The sequence below is a fragment of the Tachypleus tridentatus genome, chromosome 6, assembly GCF_004210375.1.
Source record: "Tachypleus tridentatus isolate NWPU-2018 chromosome 6, ASM421037v1, whole genome shotgun sequence".
Lineage (NCBI taxonomy): Eukaryota > Metazoa > Arthropoda > Merostomata > Xiphosura > Limulidae > Tachypleus > Tachypleus tridentatus.
Window position 1 is genome coordinate 147,610,011 of NC_134830.1, and position 20,287 is coordinate 147,630,297.

The window sequence follows — 20,287 nt, forward strand, 5'->3', positions numbered from 1 at the left end:
GTACACCAGGGAAAAATAGCAGAAACGTTGGAACAAGTGTGTATCAGCTGGGGGAGATTACTTTGAATGGAATATCATACAATACTTAAGTACATTATTCTTCGGAATGAATGTGAGGTCTTAGAACTTTTTTTTTTTTATCACAGCTCGTATATATATATGTAATTTTTTATTTTAACTAGGGTTTTGCTTTTTCACTAGATGGAAACACTTGTACATCATATGATATTTTCTTGTGTAACTAGTGATACACTCGATTAAGAGCAATATAGTTTCGAAACTAAGAACATTGGTGTGTGTTTCATTTTTACCTTTTTGTTTTCTCTTTTTATGAAAGTTTAGTTTAAATCGCATAATAATTACAAGTACCATTTATGTCTTTTATACTTGAAAATTCTTTTTGAACAGTTAAAACTGAACGTTATTAAAGTCTTAACTTTTAGATTTATTCAGTTGACAGGTTTTTGTAATGGAAGTTGAAACGTTAAGCTAATATTTATTAGTAGTAAGGTTTAACTTAAGTTGATAGTTATTAGTATTATTTAAACTTTAAGTTGTATTTCACAAGTAGGTCTAACGTTACTTAACACTAAAATATTTCGTTTGTTAGTATTAATGACTTACTCTAGATATTTTTTTTATTTTACAGTTGCACCTTTAAATTGAATTTATTGCCTGAGTTGTTTAAAACGATGAAAGTTGTAGATTTTAATTTTTACGTTAGTAAAGCTTAATTTAACAGTAACATTTGGATTTGTATCAATTATACAACTTGGAACTAAAACTGTAAAAAATAAAATGACTGTACCATCACCAGACGTTAGGTATGTTAGATCCTTAACCAGGCAGTAGTTGTAAATTATTTTGGAAGTTGAAGTTGATTTCTGTTAGTATTGATAATAATAAGGTGATTTGAACTGTAAGATTTAGGTGTAGTAATGATATCTAACCAGTAAATTATTTCTTACAGAATTAGTAAACAGTGAATTGAACTTGCATTGATCACTAAAGCATTTGTTGAAATTTGACTAAAAACTAACTTGTTTTTGGGCCAAGTGGTTAAGGCACTCAACTTGTAATCTGAGGGGCACAAGTTTGAATCCCTGTCGCACAAACGTACTCACCCTTTCACCCTTGGGGGCATTATTATGTGACAGTCAATCCCACTATTCATTGGTGGTGGGTGGTGATGACTAGCTGCCTTCCCTCTAGTCTAACACTACTAAATTAGGGATGGCTAGCACAGATAGCCCTCGTGTAGGTTTGCACGATATTCAAAACAAACAAAACTAAAAAACTTGTTATTAGTTTTTGTTTCTTTGATTGAGGTGGGACACATGGCAAATTGAAGACTTGTTATGGTGTATTAAATCAGCCCTGCTTGAATAGATTCTTTTAATTCACCTGATAAACAAACTGCATGAATGAAGTTATGGATCATTTTATGTCAAATCATTCAGATTTTGGAAAATTTTTCAGATGAGCCCCCTCAGAATGCCTTGAAAAAATTCACGTGCTCATCTACCCATATAATGAAAAATTACCAAAGATTAGATCAATATCTCTAATAGTTTCTGATTTACAGCCCTGTAAAATTTAGTTGTTTTTTTTTAGTTTTGGAGAATTCATTTTTGGGCAACTTTGGCTGCTTAAAGCTGCAAGAGTAATGGTGGTAGAAGGCTGAAATTTGCTACACTGACTGAATTAATCTTATATACGATTTGTTGGTAGAGTGGAGAATAAAGCTATGATGTGACCTAATACCTGCCACAGTTTCGCATTTTTCATAGTGCTCAAATGTTACACAATTCTGCAGGACTGATTCCTGATTGACAAGAAAGAACTGAATGCCCTGAATGTGGTCCTTTGCCCAATGGTACATATCAGAGACACTTAAAATTTGATAATTTATTATTTTACACAACCTTGAATTTTTGAAGATCATGTTTAGAGATGTAAGAAAATATGGTAAAGGCTGATTAGAATATTTCAATGGGATTCATCAATTATATCATAATTGTATGGATATATTTGCACACAGTAACACACCTGAATTGAAGTTTGTTTTTTTCAAGTAAACAACGTATGGTCAGAGGATACATTAAAAAATTATAACTCAAAGGGTAAGAATATATGGTAAAAATCTGAAAAGGCTGAATAACTGGTGACATGGTCAAACTGTGGCCTGAAGTAGGGCTATGTTTAGCTACATCATAAGTTGCATTCAGCTAAATTTTTTACAGGAGATCTAACAGACCTTTAGTTACAACAACTGCTGATTTATCAACTGTTATGTTATAGGAAATTAGAGAAAAAAAATCAGCTTTGTATCTTATTAAGTCTTAGAGCTATGGCTTATTACATAAACCAATGTTTTTTACAATTTTGGGTTTTCAGGTGATTTTACTGCCTCACTATGCAAATCCTAAGAGATAAACTTGGTTTGAGACCATTTTTGAATTCTGTGAGATTAATTCAGTCAGTGTAACAAATATCAGCCTTCTACCACCATAACTCTTGCAGCTTTAAGCAGCCAAAGTTGCCTGAAAATGAATTTGCCAAAAATAAAAAAAAAAATTAGTTAAATTTTACAGTTTAAACTGTAAAAAAATTTGAACATTTTTTGATATAATCCAAGAAAACTTCAAATAATCCAAGCTATGTCTGCTACCTTGTTACAGCTGTCTGTATGGATACAAGTTCTCACTAGTCATGTTACAGCTGTCTGAACATCTAAAAGTTCTCACTCTGTTAATCTGTTAAGCCAATCTTAATACAGCAGTGGCTGTAGGTTTAAATAGTGTTTAAACCTACAGTTTAAAAGTAAACTTGGTTAATAACCAACCACTGTTCTAATAGTTATCTGAAACCTACAGTTTAAAAGTAAACTTGGTTAATGACCAACCACTGTTATAATAAGTGACATTTTTACCTCTTCTTAATCAGTTTATTTCTCTGTGGGAAAAATTTGAACATTTTTTGATATAATCCAAGAAAACTTCAAATAATCAGAAGTTCACTAGCTATGTCTGCTACCTTGTAACAGCTGTCTGTATGGATACAAGTTCTCACTAGTCATGTTACAGCTGTCTGAACATCTAAAAGTTCTCACTCTGTTAATCTGTTAAGCCAATCTTAATATGAAATGTTTTGAACATTCTGTCATCATAAATATGCAAAACTAGTCCACTGTGTGTTACAATCAACATTAATTATTGAGATCAAATAAACTACAGTTGACGTAGTAGAATAACAATGTTTTGTAGAATAGTGGAACATTTGTTTTCAAACAGTTTTGTAGAGCAATGGAACATTTGTTTTCAGTTTTGTAGAGCAGTGGAACATTTTGTTTCAAGAAGTGTTTTGTAGAGCAGTGGAACATTTTGTTTCAAGAAGTGGAACATTGTTTTTTGAGCAGTGTTTTATAGAGCAGTGGAACATTATGAAATGAATAATTGTGTGTTAAATGAGAAAGATCTGGATGAAAATCTAAAGTTTTAACGTATACTTGGAAGTGTTTAATATCATTGTGGTGTAGTGAGTTTATGAAAGAATTAATTATATTTTGTTTGTGTATAAAGGAACTTGCATTATTTATATCTGTTATGTATTTATAGTTTTCTAGTTTAAAGGTTGAAAACATCAATGGCTGATATGGAGAAACCTCCCCCCGTACTCTGCATCCCAGACCAATCCTGGAAACATGGGTGAGTGAAGTGAATTGTTTTATTGGCTGTTGACCATAACTTACTCTGTAATCCAAAATAACTATTTCCTTACCAAGGGGACTTCCCTCTGTGAAACCACTGCTACCAACTGGTGTTGTGTGCAGTTTCAAAATGATATTCATTTTGATCAGGATGATGATATCACATAGTATGTAACCTACCAGACTGGTTAAACAGACCAACATACAAGTAATTTTATTGATAAACTTTTGTATTTTATCTTCCCCATTAATATGTTCCCCAAGTTGGGTGTGATGGGGGTGGGGTGGAACATTTATTTTCTTTCTCTGTCAAGCAGAATTTTTTTGTGAAATGTGTTTTAATAAATATTCTTATAGAATTATTATTAACTTTTATAAAAAGTGTGACGTACTTAGATTTGTAACAGTTCAAACTGTGATAACTTCAAAGTGACTAAACAATGAGCATAACAAAAAAATAAAAGCTGATGGAAGTCATAATGAAAAATACAAAGGAGGAAAGTTTGAAAAATAATAGAAATGTTTGTGAATGAGTCAAACTAGTCATTAAATCACTTTTCCAACCTCTTGGTATGAATCTCACAAGTTGAAGGTACCAGTTTCTTCAAGGCAAAGATAGTTATAAGAAATGAACGTAGCATGTATGTATCTCACTTGGATGATCCAACAACATGACTAAAAGTTGACAGATTTGAGAGTTGTTGATGAAAGTGGGTCCAGTAATGGAAGTTAAAATTCAAATATTATTACACAGCAATTTGTCACTGAAGAATAAAACCAATAAAATTGGTTCAAAATTTGGTCAGAGCTATTTATTTGTAACTTTGATTTTTGGCACTGCAATAAAACAAGTATAAAAACATTTCAGCATTTCTAATTCTAAATGAAAAGTCTATAGATGACTCGTATACATTTCAACATTAGAAAAGAATTTTGACTGAAAATTAATCAGTCAGAATGTGAGAGATGAACATTAACAAGCCATACCAAAAAAAATTTCCATACCTGGAAATGAAAATATTGCTTTTCATGGAAGTCGCATTACAGTTCTTCATTTTCACAAGTTTATGGAATACGTTTCCATGATAAAACATCTTGAAAGAATTTCTAAGCAAATGTTCATAATCATTAACTGGGAGATAACTTCTGAAGAAGGCAATAGTCAGGTTTTCCCACGATAATAATGGGATGAAGTTTGTAAGTTATTATACATGGTGACTTATCGGTGAAGAAGAACCAACATAGGTCCAATATTTAGTCATGAGTGACTATATTATTTTCCCTGTAATATTTTTTGCCACAAGTTAACTTTTTACTGTCACCATATTGTACATAAGACAGTAAAAATTTCTCAGCACTTTTAATTTGACTCGCGAAGTCAATAAAACCTATGGAGGTATTTAAACAATAAAAGACATCAGAATTCTGACTGAAAGAAAACCAGAGATTCAATGTGGTAAACTTGAGGCTCATTAAATTCGATGGAATATTAGAGAGCTCTACTTGAAATATTTTTTATTGAGTTGGTAAAAGTTCATGGAAATCAAAGAATTACTGTTTGTCAAACTTGTGTTTGCACTCATAAGTATTTGACTGCATATCTTATTGTCACAAAAAGATATTTTAGAAGAATTAATCCACAAGAAATCCACATACATTTTCTTGAAAAATACATACAGAATGGGTTGAATCACTTGCTATTTAAAAAGACCTGGACTTGTGGATTGCTGTAAAAATATTCCAAGTATTACTTGAAAGAACTGAATTCTTTCAGAGATGACAGCCACACACAAGTGAGCAGAACAGCCACGTACGTGTCATTACTACAACCAAAACACTTCTGACTGAAGGTAGATAACTTCCAAGAATGGTAGTTCCTGAAAGACACTGTTTGAATGAAGCTCTTCTGATGAAACAGTTAAGATACAATTAAATTTAAATCAAAATTGTGAAGAAACTTGTACCACAAACAGTTTTAATCAGTAAATAGTTTAACATTTCAGACTAGAAAGCTGCTAGTTTTCAAATTTTAAACTTTGATGTTATAGAAGGCTTTATACCATGAGGTTAGTGAACATAGATTGTCTGAACATTGTACGACAAATCTAAAGAAGCTTGTACATGAAGCACCAGCAAATATTTATAACTTTAAAACAGTAACTGTGTGTGTATTGTGTAAACATGGGTATGTAATAAAAATTACATGTTTAAAAAATATTCAAATTGTTGATATTGACAGATAAGTATGGTTCTGTGCATTTTTGCAAGTCAATATTGTTTCATTCCTAAAGTACAAGGGGTACCTAGTATTCTGTTGTGGAAATTAAAAACATTTATGATGAAAAAATAAATTATAACTATGTGTATGTGTACAAAGAAATTATACTTGTCAGAGTTATTCAGAAATGGTGATAACCCTAAACACTTGGTCAAGAAAACCAACATGAAAAGGAAGAAATGAAGTTGATGTTTAAGGTTAACAAGGAATCAACTGGTCCATTCTGTTCCAATGTTTAAACTAAAACTACTAAATAATAAAAACTAACCTTAAAACCAGCCCTATCATTCTTCTACTTACCAATCTTTCTCTTAAAGTTTTATATTCCACAACACCTGAAGGTAACCTGCTCCAAAGTTCAACCACTCTGATAGAAATAAAACTATCTTAGCTGAAGGTGACTCCTACACTGCCAAAGTTTATATTTATTTTTCTAAGTTCTACTGTTCTTACAAATAAGGTGATGCATCAACACTGTCAGTTCTCTGTACAATCCTAAACACCTCAATCAAATCCTCTTTTTTTTTCTTAAGAAAACAAGTTCAGATATATTAACAACTTTTCCATTCCAGGTATCATTAGTAACACTTCTCTGAATCCTTTCCACAATTTAATGTCCAATCTAAGGCAAGAACTGAACACAGTATTCCAAATATGGCCTAACTAGTGATCTGTACTCTAAAATTATAACTTCTTTAGACTTGTATTTAATATTTCTTTAGATACAACCTGAAATTTTACTTGCCCTACCACTAGCAACAGCATATTACTTGGATGGCTTCAGAGATTAATTATTACAACAATGTACATTTCTTTCATAACACTGTTTAGGTTATTCCCATTGAACTTGCAGTTCAAATTATAATAACCCACATGAATTATCATGCTTTATAATTAAAACCAATTTGCTGTTATTTACCCAACTCACTAAATGATCTGTATCCTTTTGTAAACCATCAGCACCTTCTTTACAGTCAGCAACACCCAAGACCTTAATATCATCTGGAATTTTAAGTAAGTTATTGACCATATTTTCATCTATAACATAACATTCTGGGATAACTTTGGACCTATTGATCCATCTCAAACTGTTCCATCCTCCAAACTGAATTTTTAAAAAAATCTAAGAACCAGTGGTTATCATTCACATACTTATCAAGCTTTGTCTTAAATTTATTTCTTCCACAACATTTGAAGACAACCCACTCCAAAGGCAAACCATTCTGTTAGGAAAATGTTGTCTTAGCTGAAGATCACTCTGACCCTGCCAAAATTTATATTTGTGTTTGCTAGTCCTACTATTCACACTATTAAATAGGGAAAAGAATGATGTAATTGATATAAATAAAAAAGAGCAAAGGTTCTAAGATTTAATTTTGAGGTACACCACTTGTGGCATTAATTCAGTTTGATTGAAATCCATTTGTAACAACCCTCTGCTTTCTTCCAGGCAGCCACTTTTCTGTCCAATTTGCTCACTTATCCCCCACACCTCCAGAGATAATATTTTTTTATAAGCCTTTTATGTGGCACCTTATTATATCCTTTCTGGAAATCCAAATACACCACATCTACACCCTTACCCTCACCTACATAAACAGAAATATTTTCAAACAATGTCAAAAGATCTTTAATACAAGGTTTTCTTGTAGTGAAACCATGTTGACTATCCAATAAAATTCTAAATTTTGTTAAATGACTACAAAGTATCTTTAAAAATACTTTCCCCACACCTGACATAAGACTAATGGGTCTATAATTACTGGAATAATTTTTTATCTCCTCTCTTGAAAAGAGAAGTTACATTATCTAGTTTACAATCCTCTGGTATCTGCCCATTATTCAAAGACTGACAAAAACATAGTAGCATGTGTTTCACATATCAAAGTTTTAACCTCGTTTGAAACAATTATTAAAATATAATTTGGTCCAGGATCCTTATTGCTCTTTAAACTTCCTAATTTTTCTTAACCAGGTCAGAATTAATGCAGTCATCTAGTTTGAACTTGTTTCCATCTATCAACTCTTCAACATGTGGAATACTGGTTAAATCTTTGTTTGTAAAAACTGTAGGAGAAGCAAAGTTTAATAACCCAGCCATCATCAGATATGAGCCTTCTTTTATCATCCCTGATATGTCCTAACCCTCTTCTAATATTTTGTTTACCATTAATGTATTTAAAGAAATTCTTACTGTTAATTTTACATTTTCAGCTAACCTTTTCTCATACATTCTCTTTGATGTCCTAATTTCCAGTTTCACCAACTTTCCTGATATTCTGTAATCTTTAAAATCTCCTGTCATATCAATTAATTTGAATTTCTTATATTTTATCACTTAAGTTCTTTGTGAGTCAAACTGGTTTTTTATTTTCAGCAACCCTTTTTTTTTTCTATAAGGAATATGTTTACCTGGAGTATTTAATTATGTATATTTAAAAATGTTCCAAATAATTCAACTGCCCAATTCACAATTGGTGATTCTTGTTGCATTCTTTCAAAATTTGTGGCCAAAGTATCATTATTTCTTCTCTTCATGTGTAGTAAAACATCAAACCTAATTCAGCAATGACAACTTGCATCCAGATCTTCCTCTCAATCATTTATGTATTTGAAGTTAATGATACATCTAAAATATCATTACTTCTAGTAGGTTACTTCACTAATAGGTAAAGACAAGCCACCCTGAACAGTTTTTTAAAACTTTTCTACCTCATGATTTGACTCTAGAATTTCCCAATTAATATATCTGAAATGTTAATCTTATTGTAAAGTTTTTCACTAATTTCATCAGTATCATCTAGTGGTCTGTAACAAATTCCTGCTAAAAGTTTTTTTCCCTTTTATCCACTTACAGAAACTCAAATGGATTCAATCTCTGTACTTGTTTCTTTGATATCCTCAACTTCATCAGGATGTAACTTGCATTTTGCATATAAAGCCAAACCCTCTCTTCAATACTTCATCCCTGTTAAACAGCCTTGTAACTCTATTTCAAACAAACTTTTGTCATCAAAATTGCATTTAACCATGTTTCAGTTATTCCCATTTTATCAGAATTCTTTATTAATATGAGTCTAGAATCATCTATTTTATTTGTTATAATTCTAGCATTACAGTAGTAACAATTAAGCCTACCTTTAAAACTGCTTCTATACTGATTTCCTATGCCAAACTTTTCTCTGTATCATATTTTCCTTGCATTTAGTATCTTTGTCCTCACCACTATTTAGCCCAAGGTTAGAACTTCATTTACAACTGAGTTAATAGCTCTTGTCAAAATGTTAAGACTTCAACTTCAAAATGTTTTATTCCAAAATATTGCACAAACACACAGAAAATATGTTGAATCATGTAGCCAACTGATGCATTAACACAGGAGTTCAACTTGATTCAATTCATCTGCGACGAAGTCCTGTATGATATCTCCCAGTTAGTGATGAACTGTGAGGTCATAGAGCAACTTATGATGGGGAAGTAGACTTGAATGTGTTTGTTCTATAGAAAGGTCTTCAGTACTGAAGATAGTATGTTCAGTGAAATAAATCAGTATCAAGTGGCTATTTTTAAAATATATGATTAATCTTACTGACCAGCATGCTGTAGTGCTGTATTCTTACTGACCAGCATGCTATAGTGCTGTATTCTTACTGACCAGTATTAAAAAATGATAGAAAAATTAAATTATATAAACCTTTAAAAGCTGAAAATAGACATAATATAAAAAGTAGGTTTTTTACGTATGTTGCAGTTTGGTTATATATTTTCAGTAACAAAAGGAAGATATTACTGTCACCCTGGAGTGGCAGTGCTCCACCCAACCCTTCAATGAGCAGTCTAAAAAACTGCCAAAGTTACTGCTGTACAAAGTTGTCCTGAGTAGTTTCCCTGGAGATACCCAAAGTATGTTTGTTAAATGTGTACCTTAAGTATACTGTAAGTAACTTCAAAGATATATTAAGGTTATTCAGAATATTTTTATATTAAAGAGTGGTAGTTGTGAAACTGGTAAGATAATGAAGTTTAGTAAAATAAAAGAGGATTTCAGTTTGTTTATTTTTTTTAATGTAGTTTCATCTTTGATAGTTGTAACCACAACTTCTGTTTTAATATACAAGGTTACACCAACCAGCCTCAGCAAGGATCTGCTACACTTCCACCAGGCTACCAAAGTGTTCCAACATCTGGACTTCCTAACTATGGCAGCACTGTCTATGTCCAACAGCCCCCTGTGCCCCAGCCTCAAATTTTGATTGTTGGAGGATGTCCAGCTTGCAGGGTAAGCTTGGGAATTAAATATTGAAGGTTTTGGTTTTTAATCTCCAACAGAATTTGGTTCTTATTGTAAGTATAACATGAATCTAATTGGGGACAACACTTGTACATATAATGTAAATCTCATGGGTGCAGCAGTTGTCAACAGTTGCAAGTATGACATTAGTATAATGGAGACAGCACTTGTTAAACAGTTTAAGTAGTTTTGAGGGAGAGACTCTTTGATCTAGTTCAACATTTCTCACTGTAGTGACTTCAAACAACTTTTCATTTATAAATTTAAGATACAAATGTAAGTAGACAACTAAATTTAACTATCTAAAGCTCTGTATTAGTCACCAACTCAAGGGAAGTTTCTCACTTTTTACTTGGTTTTTATTTAACTTAATCTTCCTAATTTTGTGCAATATTGATAAATAAACTTGAATTAAATCAAATATTTACTGTTTGTTATGTTGAGTTTTCTGATGTTTTTGTTTTTATGTACCAGAAAGTTTCTAGAGTTCTGCCCATCTTGTGTTATGTATAACTTGGATAACAAGTGTTTATTCATAATATACAGGAGAAAGTTACTGGATTCCAGTACCTTCTAGCTTGGTCATTCTACCATCTTTATTTTCTAAAACAAAATCAGATAAATGTTATGAAACGTTAAATATTTTGCTTAAATTATTCATCAGTGTTTATTGGTTATATAATAACCATAGTAATAATTTTCAACTCTCTGAAGAATATATTAAATACTAGAAATAAACAACTTTATAACACCAAAATGTTATGTAATTAGACATTCAATGTCTCACTTTACATCTTCAAGAACACAAACTGAAACTGATGGCTTTATTGTTAAGTGTTTGAAATTTGTTTGTTTGTAAATGTTTTGCTCATAACTATTAAACTTTTACATTTAAGTTTTTAATATGTTTGAGCATGTTAGGGGCTAGATAACTAAAATATAACTTGTGAAGTGTTATAATATTGTTTGTTTGATGTGCCAATTCCTGACACACTATAATTATTTTTAATCAGTTATTTCAAAAAACTTAAGAGAAAACAATGTGTGAATACCTCATTTAAATTTAGAAACAAAAATAGTTTTAGTTTTGTAAAACTTCTTAGGTTGGAGTTCTGGAAGACGACTTCACATGTTTAGGCGTCTGTCTTGCGATCCTGTTTTTCCCTCTTGGTATTTTGTGCTGCTTGGCTTTGAGAGAGAGAAGGTGCCCAAATTGTGGAGCTATATTTGGCTGAGTTAGTTAGTTACCTATTAATACATATAATCATTGATCGTTCATAAACAATAAGGGCTTGATTTAAATATGAAACACCAAAGTGGCTTATATCATTTAACAATAAACTTGTATTTATGTACGTAATTTCAAGTAATATTTCAAAAAACAAATAGTGTACTGTAAATACCTTAAGATTGAAAACATTGGTAAGAATTTAGGGTTAAAATGAAGTATACTTCTTTTTGTTGATGTTTTAAAGGTAAAGTGCACACCATAACTTAATCAGTTAATTTACAATGAACATAATTTGTTTCGTAATTTGGAAACTATTTACTTTTGTGACACCTGGTGTTAAAGAAATATACAGACATGCACACATCCATAATGTTTGTATATCAGGTTGTGACACATTTTCATCAAGTATTGTTTTCATGTGCTAAGAAGGAATTAAAATTACTAAATAATTCTTGTAATAGCTTTATCTTTCTAATGTTTTGGAAAACTTACTAGTTCTATTGAGTTATTGTATAACCATATTTCTTGTTTTTAAGATGTAACATTTGTCATGATATGTTCAATGAATGTGAAATTAAACTGAAATATGTATTAAGTGATACATGACTTGTGAAGTAAAAATAATGGTTATATAATGTAAAGCAAACTTGTGACCATTCCAGACCATATCTGTGTTAGAATTTGTACAGTAGTTCCACTGAGGTTACCCACACCACCATACTTCTATGTTTTTACGAGGGCTGGCCGAGTATTGTGAGTACTTAGCTGCCTATCAGGGGACATGTGACTATTCCAACATTGATTTTAACAACCTGCTACTGAAGACACTGAACTTTTTTAAAAAGATAATTAGTTCAGTTACAGCTCACATGAACATTAAAAGTTCTAACAATAGACCAAACTTCATGAAAACAACCTCCAGTCATTGAGAGTAGAAGTTAACATACAGAGAGCTAAGTATGTGTATGGTTCAATGTGTATCTTTTCTCTTGATAAAATTATGCTATAAATGCAGTTCAGTGTGGCGACATTCAAGATGTCACTTGTATCAAATCTCTATAATTTTACACTCCCAGACTCATGCTTAAAGTTTGAACTGCTTAACACACGAAACAGTGGTGTAGGAACAGTAATGTTTAGACAAGTTTGTCCATTTCTTAATTAAAGTAACAGTCAGTTACTTTGCACAGTTGATTGTTAAATGTTTCTTATGTAATACATGAGGGTCCAACAGCCTGTGAATAAAATGTCTTAACAGTGTGTTGCTGTCTTCAGTGTAACCACTGAAAGCTGATAGACTGTGCATTAAATAAAAATAATCTTTGTATGGAAATGAGTTCAGGTGTTTACTTAAACTCTGTTACACTAGAATGGACTTCACATTAGTTCTTCCACTTGTAGATTGTATACCTGCAGAGCACATTTGGTGACTGTTTTAATAATTTTTCACTTTGTAACATTAGTAGCATTTGAAAATAAAATATACAAATTTACATCTGGACACAAGTTTAAGAAACCTTGTCTTTAAAACAATGTTTCTGCATGTTTATAAGAAACTATCTTCAGCTGCTACACTCTACATTTGTGCTATCTGAATTTCATTATTACAATCTCTTGGTTCCCAGCAATTAAGTAAACAGTTTAAAAACCACTGTACATCAGAATAATTTAAAATTAACAGGTCTGAAAAAATGTTTTGTATGTTTAACACACAAAAATTGTTAGGAAAGAAAGTTACACACCTTGTATTCTATGACAAGACATCACGTAAACCTTATTAGGTTTATAGAGAACAGATGTCTATACAAACATGTTTCAGTGACTTAAAGTCAACCAATGTATGTGAATAAAATATTATCAGAACAAGTTAATTGGTCAAGTTATGTATCATTTTATAAGTTGTTATACAATAAACAAAATAAAACAGACTTGACCATTTGTACATAATGCGAGTACCAGTTTACAAATCATGACTTAAAGCCCAATGCTACTCTGGAGTGAGTTTATTTATAGTTCTTTATTTCACAAAGCACTGTGTTACTTAATCTAAAATAATTTCCTTTAAAAAGGCTAAACTAAATGATCATTCAATCTCAAAGTTAAGTAGAAACAGTAAAGTGTGTAAACATTTAGTGCATGACAAACTTTGTACAACATAAGGCAGGCATATATGTAGATATATGCCTTGAATTATAAATAACTTTTATTTGTGTTCATCATGTTTAAATGAAACAATTTCTCACATGCTGTACAGAAAAATACGCCAATTAAGTAAAACAAAAACTCAACACTGTGCAGTCACTGTACAAACCAAGATGACCAGAAGAAAACAAAGTTCCGTGCACAGTCATAAAAAAACAACAAAAAACTAGAGTCTTTCAGTTATCGAAACTCGTAGATCTGAATGCTATGTTCCGACACATGAGTGAGATTCAACGACTGATACCTAACAGAGAGAGAGAAAAATTGTGGAATACATCATAATTTTCACAAGCAGTAAATATACTCGCTGTGACAGCACATCACACACAGATTCGTAAAATTATTATGGAAAACAAGAAATTTCAAATTCAAGTTAAATATAGAGTGATCTGTTACAACTCTCTGAATTACTGGATCATGTTTTTAATTGATGTGGTTAAAACAACGACTCAGAAAAACAAGTTGTATTTTATGCTATCGTTCAGTGGAAATTGTAGTATTTTTTATAAAAAGCTTACCATTCTGAATTCTTGTGATAATAATATCCTTCTATAGATGATGTAGACTTCTGAAAACATATATAATAAAAGCCTGCAAACGACGCTCCATTTATGTCTTTTATTGTGTGGTCGGCACAAGAAAGTGTTCCTGAAAAACACAACATTAACAATGAACATTGTCATTCATCTAAAATAATTAAATCAGGTGAAAAAGCCTGTCTTAAATATTAAATTTCAGAGGATATAAAATAATTTTATATTTAAAACACTTAGTAGAAACCTGAGGCTGACAGTATGAGGTAGCTAATATCACTTTTATTATAACATAACTGATAAACGTATACTAGAATAAAACCAGAGAATATGCGAGAACTAATTATACCTTCATACACTTACCTTCCACCTCATGAAGACAAAGTCTGTGTTCTTTAGTTCATCATAATCAAAACTGTCACAATTAAAAGTTTTGGAATATTGGAAAAAAGACAGGAATTTACTCTGTAAAAACAAAAACATGAATCATATAGCAAACTGTATACAACATTCACTTCTAGCATGAATCATGTAACAAACAATTGCATACAACATTCACATCTAACTAGTTGGATGAATCATATAGCAAACAATTGTATATAACATTCACTTCTAACTAGTTGGATGAATCATATAGCAAACAATTGTATATAACATTCACTTCTAACTAGTTTAATTTTTATTGGCTTCTCACACTGTGGTACTTTAAAATAGAATTGGGAAACTTAACATTTGGGGCAAGTAATTCCAAACCAGTAAGAAAACGTTTTTGTTCACAGCACAGACTCAAACAGATGAACATGTTAATGGTGAGAGATATAACAAAAAAATGAAACTATGTGAACAGTGGATAAAGTTCATGCAAACCAAACTCTTAAGGAGCAACAGCATCAGATTAGTACAAGCGAAATACGGGATCAAACTAGCATACCAGCATCAGATTAGTACAAGCGAAATACGGGATCAAACTAGTATACCAGCATCAGATTAGTACAAGCGAAATACGGGATCAAACTAGTATACCAGCATCAGATTAGTACAAGCAAAATACGGGATCAAACTAGCATACCAGCATCAGATTAGTACAAGTGAAACACAGGATCAAACTAGTGTACCAGCATCAGATTAGTACAAGTGAAATACAGGATCAAACTAGTGTACCAGCATCAGATTAGTACAAGTGAAATACAGGATCAAACTAGCGTACCAAACCATCACTCTCGGAACTGAGTTAAAAGTGTTAACTTCCTGAAAGTTCTTAACAAAGGACTAATTAAAGTCACATACACTAAATACAGTATTATTTTTACCAAAATAATTCACCAATTTTACACACAGTTCTATAGTACAGTTGATATAATTCACACAATATTTCTAACTTACTCAACATTGGTATAATTTATACAATGATATTTCTAACTTACTCAACATTGGTATAATTTATACAATGGTGTTTATAACTTACTCAACATTGGTATAATTTAATTTATACAATGGTATTTATAACTTACTCAACATTGGTATAATTCACACAATGACATTTCGACTTACCCAATGTTTTTTATCCACCTCTTCGTCAGCATCCCACTTTCTAGTCAAGAAAGGATATTTCCGACTAATAATTTCACCATCAAAAAAGGTGGTTAAAGTTGGATATTCTTCAGTTAACCCCTTTATTTTCAGGTAGCCACAGAGATAGGAGTTTTCTTCATCAACATGCTGTGGACAAAGAAACATTTAGCTAATGAATAAAGAGAAAGGAGGTAAAAAATATTGGATACTACAGCACACACACAGTCAGCATCAGGAAATAAATATACTATCACTTTTTTGAACTCAATACCTTTGTATAATCACTGTTAACCCCTGTTTTAACATTCTTTGAAGCACATGCAAAACAGATGTTGGTTATCAACATTCCCAGTGACAAAAGGATTTTGTTATCAATATATTTTACACCACCAAAAACAAGTCCTGGAATAAATTGTCTTGTTTTGATGGTCTGTCACTTTCAGTACTATGTAAAATTAAAATGTCATTTGTTAGAATATAATAAAGTAACTCATTAACTCTTTGGTTACCCCATTTAAGTCAGAGCTACAATGTAGCAACAGAATAATTAGTTTTATTTGATGTTCTATTATTTATCTCACCTAAAATATTAGTAGTAAAATACAGTTACAATGTAGTAGTTCTAGGAGTGTTATCAATTTCTTCAGTATTTTAAAACAGAAAACCATTTAAATTATTTTGTGTCCTAACCACAAGCAGAAAAACACATGCTGCAAGTGACATAACAATGACTGTCACTACCATGTTATAGTATGGAAATTAATACAAGGACCTTTGTATAATTCAGTTACTGACATTAAAACTTCTCTCAGGTATCAGTTAAATTAGAAAACATGTATGTATAAAGAACATGAACTCTACAAGTTTTCTGAACTAATTCTTTAAAAAACCTTACAAAAAGTTGGACAGTACTGATATAAATTCAGTAGTAAAGAAATTATCACTGTGGATAAAACATTGATAAGGTTTTATTTGGAACACTGATTACTTGTGGTCTCATTTTTAGAGAAAACAGATTGATGAACAAGAGTCAGGTTAACAGAATAGTTCTTGGTTTCAAACTTAACACTCCTATTTAAAAGTGGGGCTTAATAGGCCCCAGAGCAACTTGAAAGGTTATTAATATTAGGCTAATAATTTTGTATTTAAATGAAATTGCCATTTAAATCCATTAATGAATGGATTAACGAGATTCCCACTGTCCCTATCTACTATCTAGCGAAACCACAGCCAGGGGAACGGGCTTGGAGAAATCAGGACTAGAAACGTCTTTTCGTAGGAGTGTTAAGCTGTGGAGACATAACAGGCTTTCAGCCAGTAACTCACTCACTTGTTCTATGGATGCATAAATGTCTATCATAAAGGGAAAAACTAACACAGATAAGCAAAATATAAAATTAATTTCAGTAAAACTAAATTTCTGTGTTCTAGACAAATATCTTTGTTTAATAAAGTACTTCATTAGTTCTGTCATGACCTCGTGTAATGTTTACAAGCATAGATGTTAATCATAATGTTAACCATAAAGGCTTCAATGTTAAAGGTACTCCAATCATGAACAAATTAAGTAATTTTAAAGATGAATTGAAACTGGACATCACTTACAAACCAATCACAAATAACCTTTGAACAAGAATTTAAACCTTTTCCAGGGCAGATGGTTGTCACTAATATCCAGAATGTTGTTGTAGTTGCCTTTCTCATGGGACAATTCTTAAGGATATTACCTGGAACTTAGAACTTGTTTCTAGTTTTAGTCTGAAAAAGTTCATATAGTTTGATACAGTTTCTAGGCCATGAAACTTCAAAGATGTTTTTAGAAACTTTGTAAAAACATTAAAACACTTATTTTCATCTCACAATCTCATTTTTAACTTGATGAGAAAGTTCAGTGTGTGTAATTATTTTCATCTAATTGATGCTCATTAAGACACAAGTTTACCTGACCTGACAAAAAATGACAGATTAGAGTTTTGTAAAACCAAAAACTAGGCATTTGGAATGCAGGACCCAACTAACATTTTTATCAACCAAACCTTTAACACAATATCTCGGAGTATAACCAATTTATCTATTTTGTGGAAATACATTTAAAAGAAAGAAATGTCTGTACAAATATTTATAGCCAAAAAATAAACCAGTTGGAATAAGGCCAGTTAGCAAAGTGAAAACTTTTTAAATATGTTAGACTGACAGCACTTGTGTTTACTTTCACTACACATCACAATATCAACATTTCCATGTGCACAATAACTATTTGTATAATGTTAAAAATACATACTAAATCATCAGTAAACATTTTGAAAGACAACATGAAGTGTATGTACTACAGTAAATTTACATATTAAGTTAGTATATTGTACAATGACACTGATTATAAAACAGTATTTGAAAATTCACTTCTGTGGCACTGGCACGTGGACAAAATTATATAATACTATTATTTTATTTCTAACACTTTCTAATGACTGTTATAATCAATACATTCTTTAAATTAATCTTTTAAATAATTTCATAGTCCCAGTCAACATCATGTAAAGAGTTCACAATTTGCTCAGCTAAAAGAACTTTTATGTAATGCACACTTATCCATAAACTTTATCTTTCAATCCTATAATACCATTAATTAATTTTAAATGAGATAAAATATTTATTAAGAATAACTATTTTTCACAAGAACATTATCTATTTGTGTTGACCATAACAGAACTTACTCTATTTTCCTTCTGTCAATGATGATGTATCTTGAATAATTTAATTCTAATATTATATCTCCTTTTATATTAACAGCCATGTGCATGAAACTAGGGGCATTTTTTGTAATAACAAACAATAGTATCTTACATATAGTGCATTTTTCAACATTATATAAAGTTTTGTGCACATGGAAATTTATGATTTGCCACATTTAGTTAAGACTTTCTACTCATAATTTACTTAATAACTACAGACTGAAATAAGAGGGTAATGTCTACTAACTGAATGTGTTTCACAACATTATATCTAAATCATCAGTTTAACATAATGCTCATGTAAAGATAAACAAGAACACAGTACTTTAAAGCAATGTTCACTAAATACACTGTCTCTTATACTCAAAATATTTCAATGCTCCAAAACCAGGCACGTATTAATTAAATGATTTAATGTTTGGTAACTTTGGTGTTTGTGTTAAGAAAAGCTTAGAAATTTGTTTAATTCCTATCACATGTTAATGCTATCATTTTAACTAATGAGTGTTGAGTACTGGGCAAGTTTCAAGGTTCAAACTGATAACTTAATTAATGTCTTGTATATGTTATATTTAGTAGCATTTACAGAAATACTGATGCAACACAACCATAATAAAACTTTACTATAAACTAAAAAGACTGTGAAACAGTGACAAGATGTCCAGTTTGTTGATAGCTTGTCCTAGTGTTCTGAGAAAAGTTGTTGGAATATACAAGTTGTCTCAATTTTATTATAAAGACATGAAACTGTCAGTCTCGTCAAATCACGAATATAATAGCCTTACTTAACTAGCTAATTGTAACACACTACCTGCCACCAAACAACTACCTAAATACTGTAAGACACCCAAATCTACAAAGACTCTTTACCTAGAAGTACTGTATTAGACATATATAACTTTGGAATGTACGTTTGTTACCTGAGAAAGAAGTCGAAATTATATAAAAAAACAACGACCATGTTAATATACTTAAAAATACTGTGGAATAGTCAAATAAACTTACAGTAAATTAAATTATTTTTTAAAATTATTTCAAGTTCTTAATAAACGTTTTAAAATTAGGGGCAAGAAATGGTCTGTCCTAGTTTTTCGGTTTGGAAATCTGGTTATCCTATTAACAGATTTTCACACTTACTATAACTGGAAATTGTAGGAGACACCAGGTGTCAGTGTTATATAATTCGTATCTATTAGTTTTATTACTACTAACAGTAACACTAACAGAGAAAAATATGTTTAATAAATACTGTTCGTGTTAAAATTATAAATAATTTCAAAAATTTGTATCGTCACATTGCTCTGATTTGGACTTCTGGAGTCCCACAAAAATAAATAACTTACAATTTAAGTACGAAGTGCAACTACAAGTAAACCAACCTGCAAAATAACTTCAACGTCGTAACAGTTGCCTTTACTTTTCTGATGGCCCTGGAATTTTGATCCGTTATAAAGTAATGAACGTGTAACTCCTGGCTGTCTAGAATTCGCCGGAGGTGGAGGTGGAGTTATATATGTTTTAACTGGCATTTTAAAATATAAAAAACGACAAAAATTACTCGACAATTTTACAATTTAATTAGCATCAATAAATTTATCTGCGTAGAATGCACTAAAAATAGTAATACCAGTGCAAATTCAGGGTTAATAAACTTAGGCCTAAACCTGCTACAACCGTTGCTGCACCACAGGGTAAACCTATGATACAACCCTCGCCCACTAAATTTTCTATAAAGAGGG

General features: G+C 31.2%; 2 protein-coding genes across 4 annotated transcripts; one reads left to right on the plus strand and one right to left on the minus strand.

The window, feature by feature from the left end:
- Positions 1–234: 234 nt before the first annotated feature.
- Positions 235–12,836, plus strand: LOC143253982 (membrane protein BRI3-like). Of its 3 annotated transcripts, none has more exons than XM_076508661.1 (4): positions 235–292; positions 3,618–3,707; positions 10,106–10,266; positions 11,382–12,836. In XM_076508661.1, exons 2-4 carry the CDS (start codon positions 3,704–3,706, stop codon positions 11,511–11,513), a joined length of 297 nt encoding a protein of 98 aa, XP_076364776.1. In that variant the 5' UTR covers positions 235–292; positions 3,618–3,703; the 3' UTR covers positions 11,514–12,836. The 3 variants fall into 3 exon arrangements, with proteins under 3 accessions (XP_076364776.1, XP_076364778.1, XP_076364777.1); XM_076508663.1 differs by lacking the exon at positions 235–292 and adding an exon at positions 318–824; XM_076508662.1 differs by lacking the exon at positions 235–292 and having other exon boundaries at positions 3,600–3,707.
- A 660-nt stretch (positions 12,837–13,496) lies between these two features.
- On the minus strand, positions 13,497–20,281 carry LOC143253981 (glucose-induced degradation protein 4 homolog). Its single transcript, XM_076508659.1, is given in 6 exon segments — positions 13,497–13,955; positions 14,230–14,341; positions 14,344–14,359; positions 14,608–14,709; positions 15,796–15,963; positions 19,928–20,281. Coding segments are annotated over 6 exon segments (612 nt in total). The 5' UTR covers positions 20,078–20,281; the 3' UTR covers positions 13,497–13,891.
- Positions 20,282–20,287: the final 6 nt, after the last annotated feature.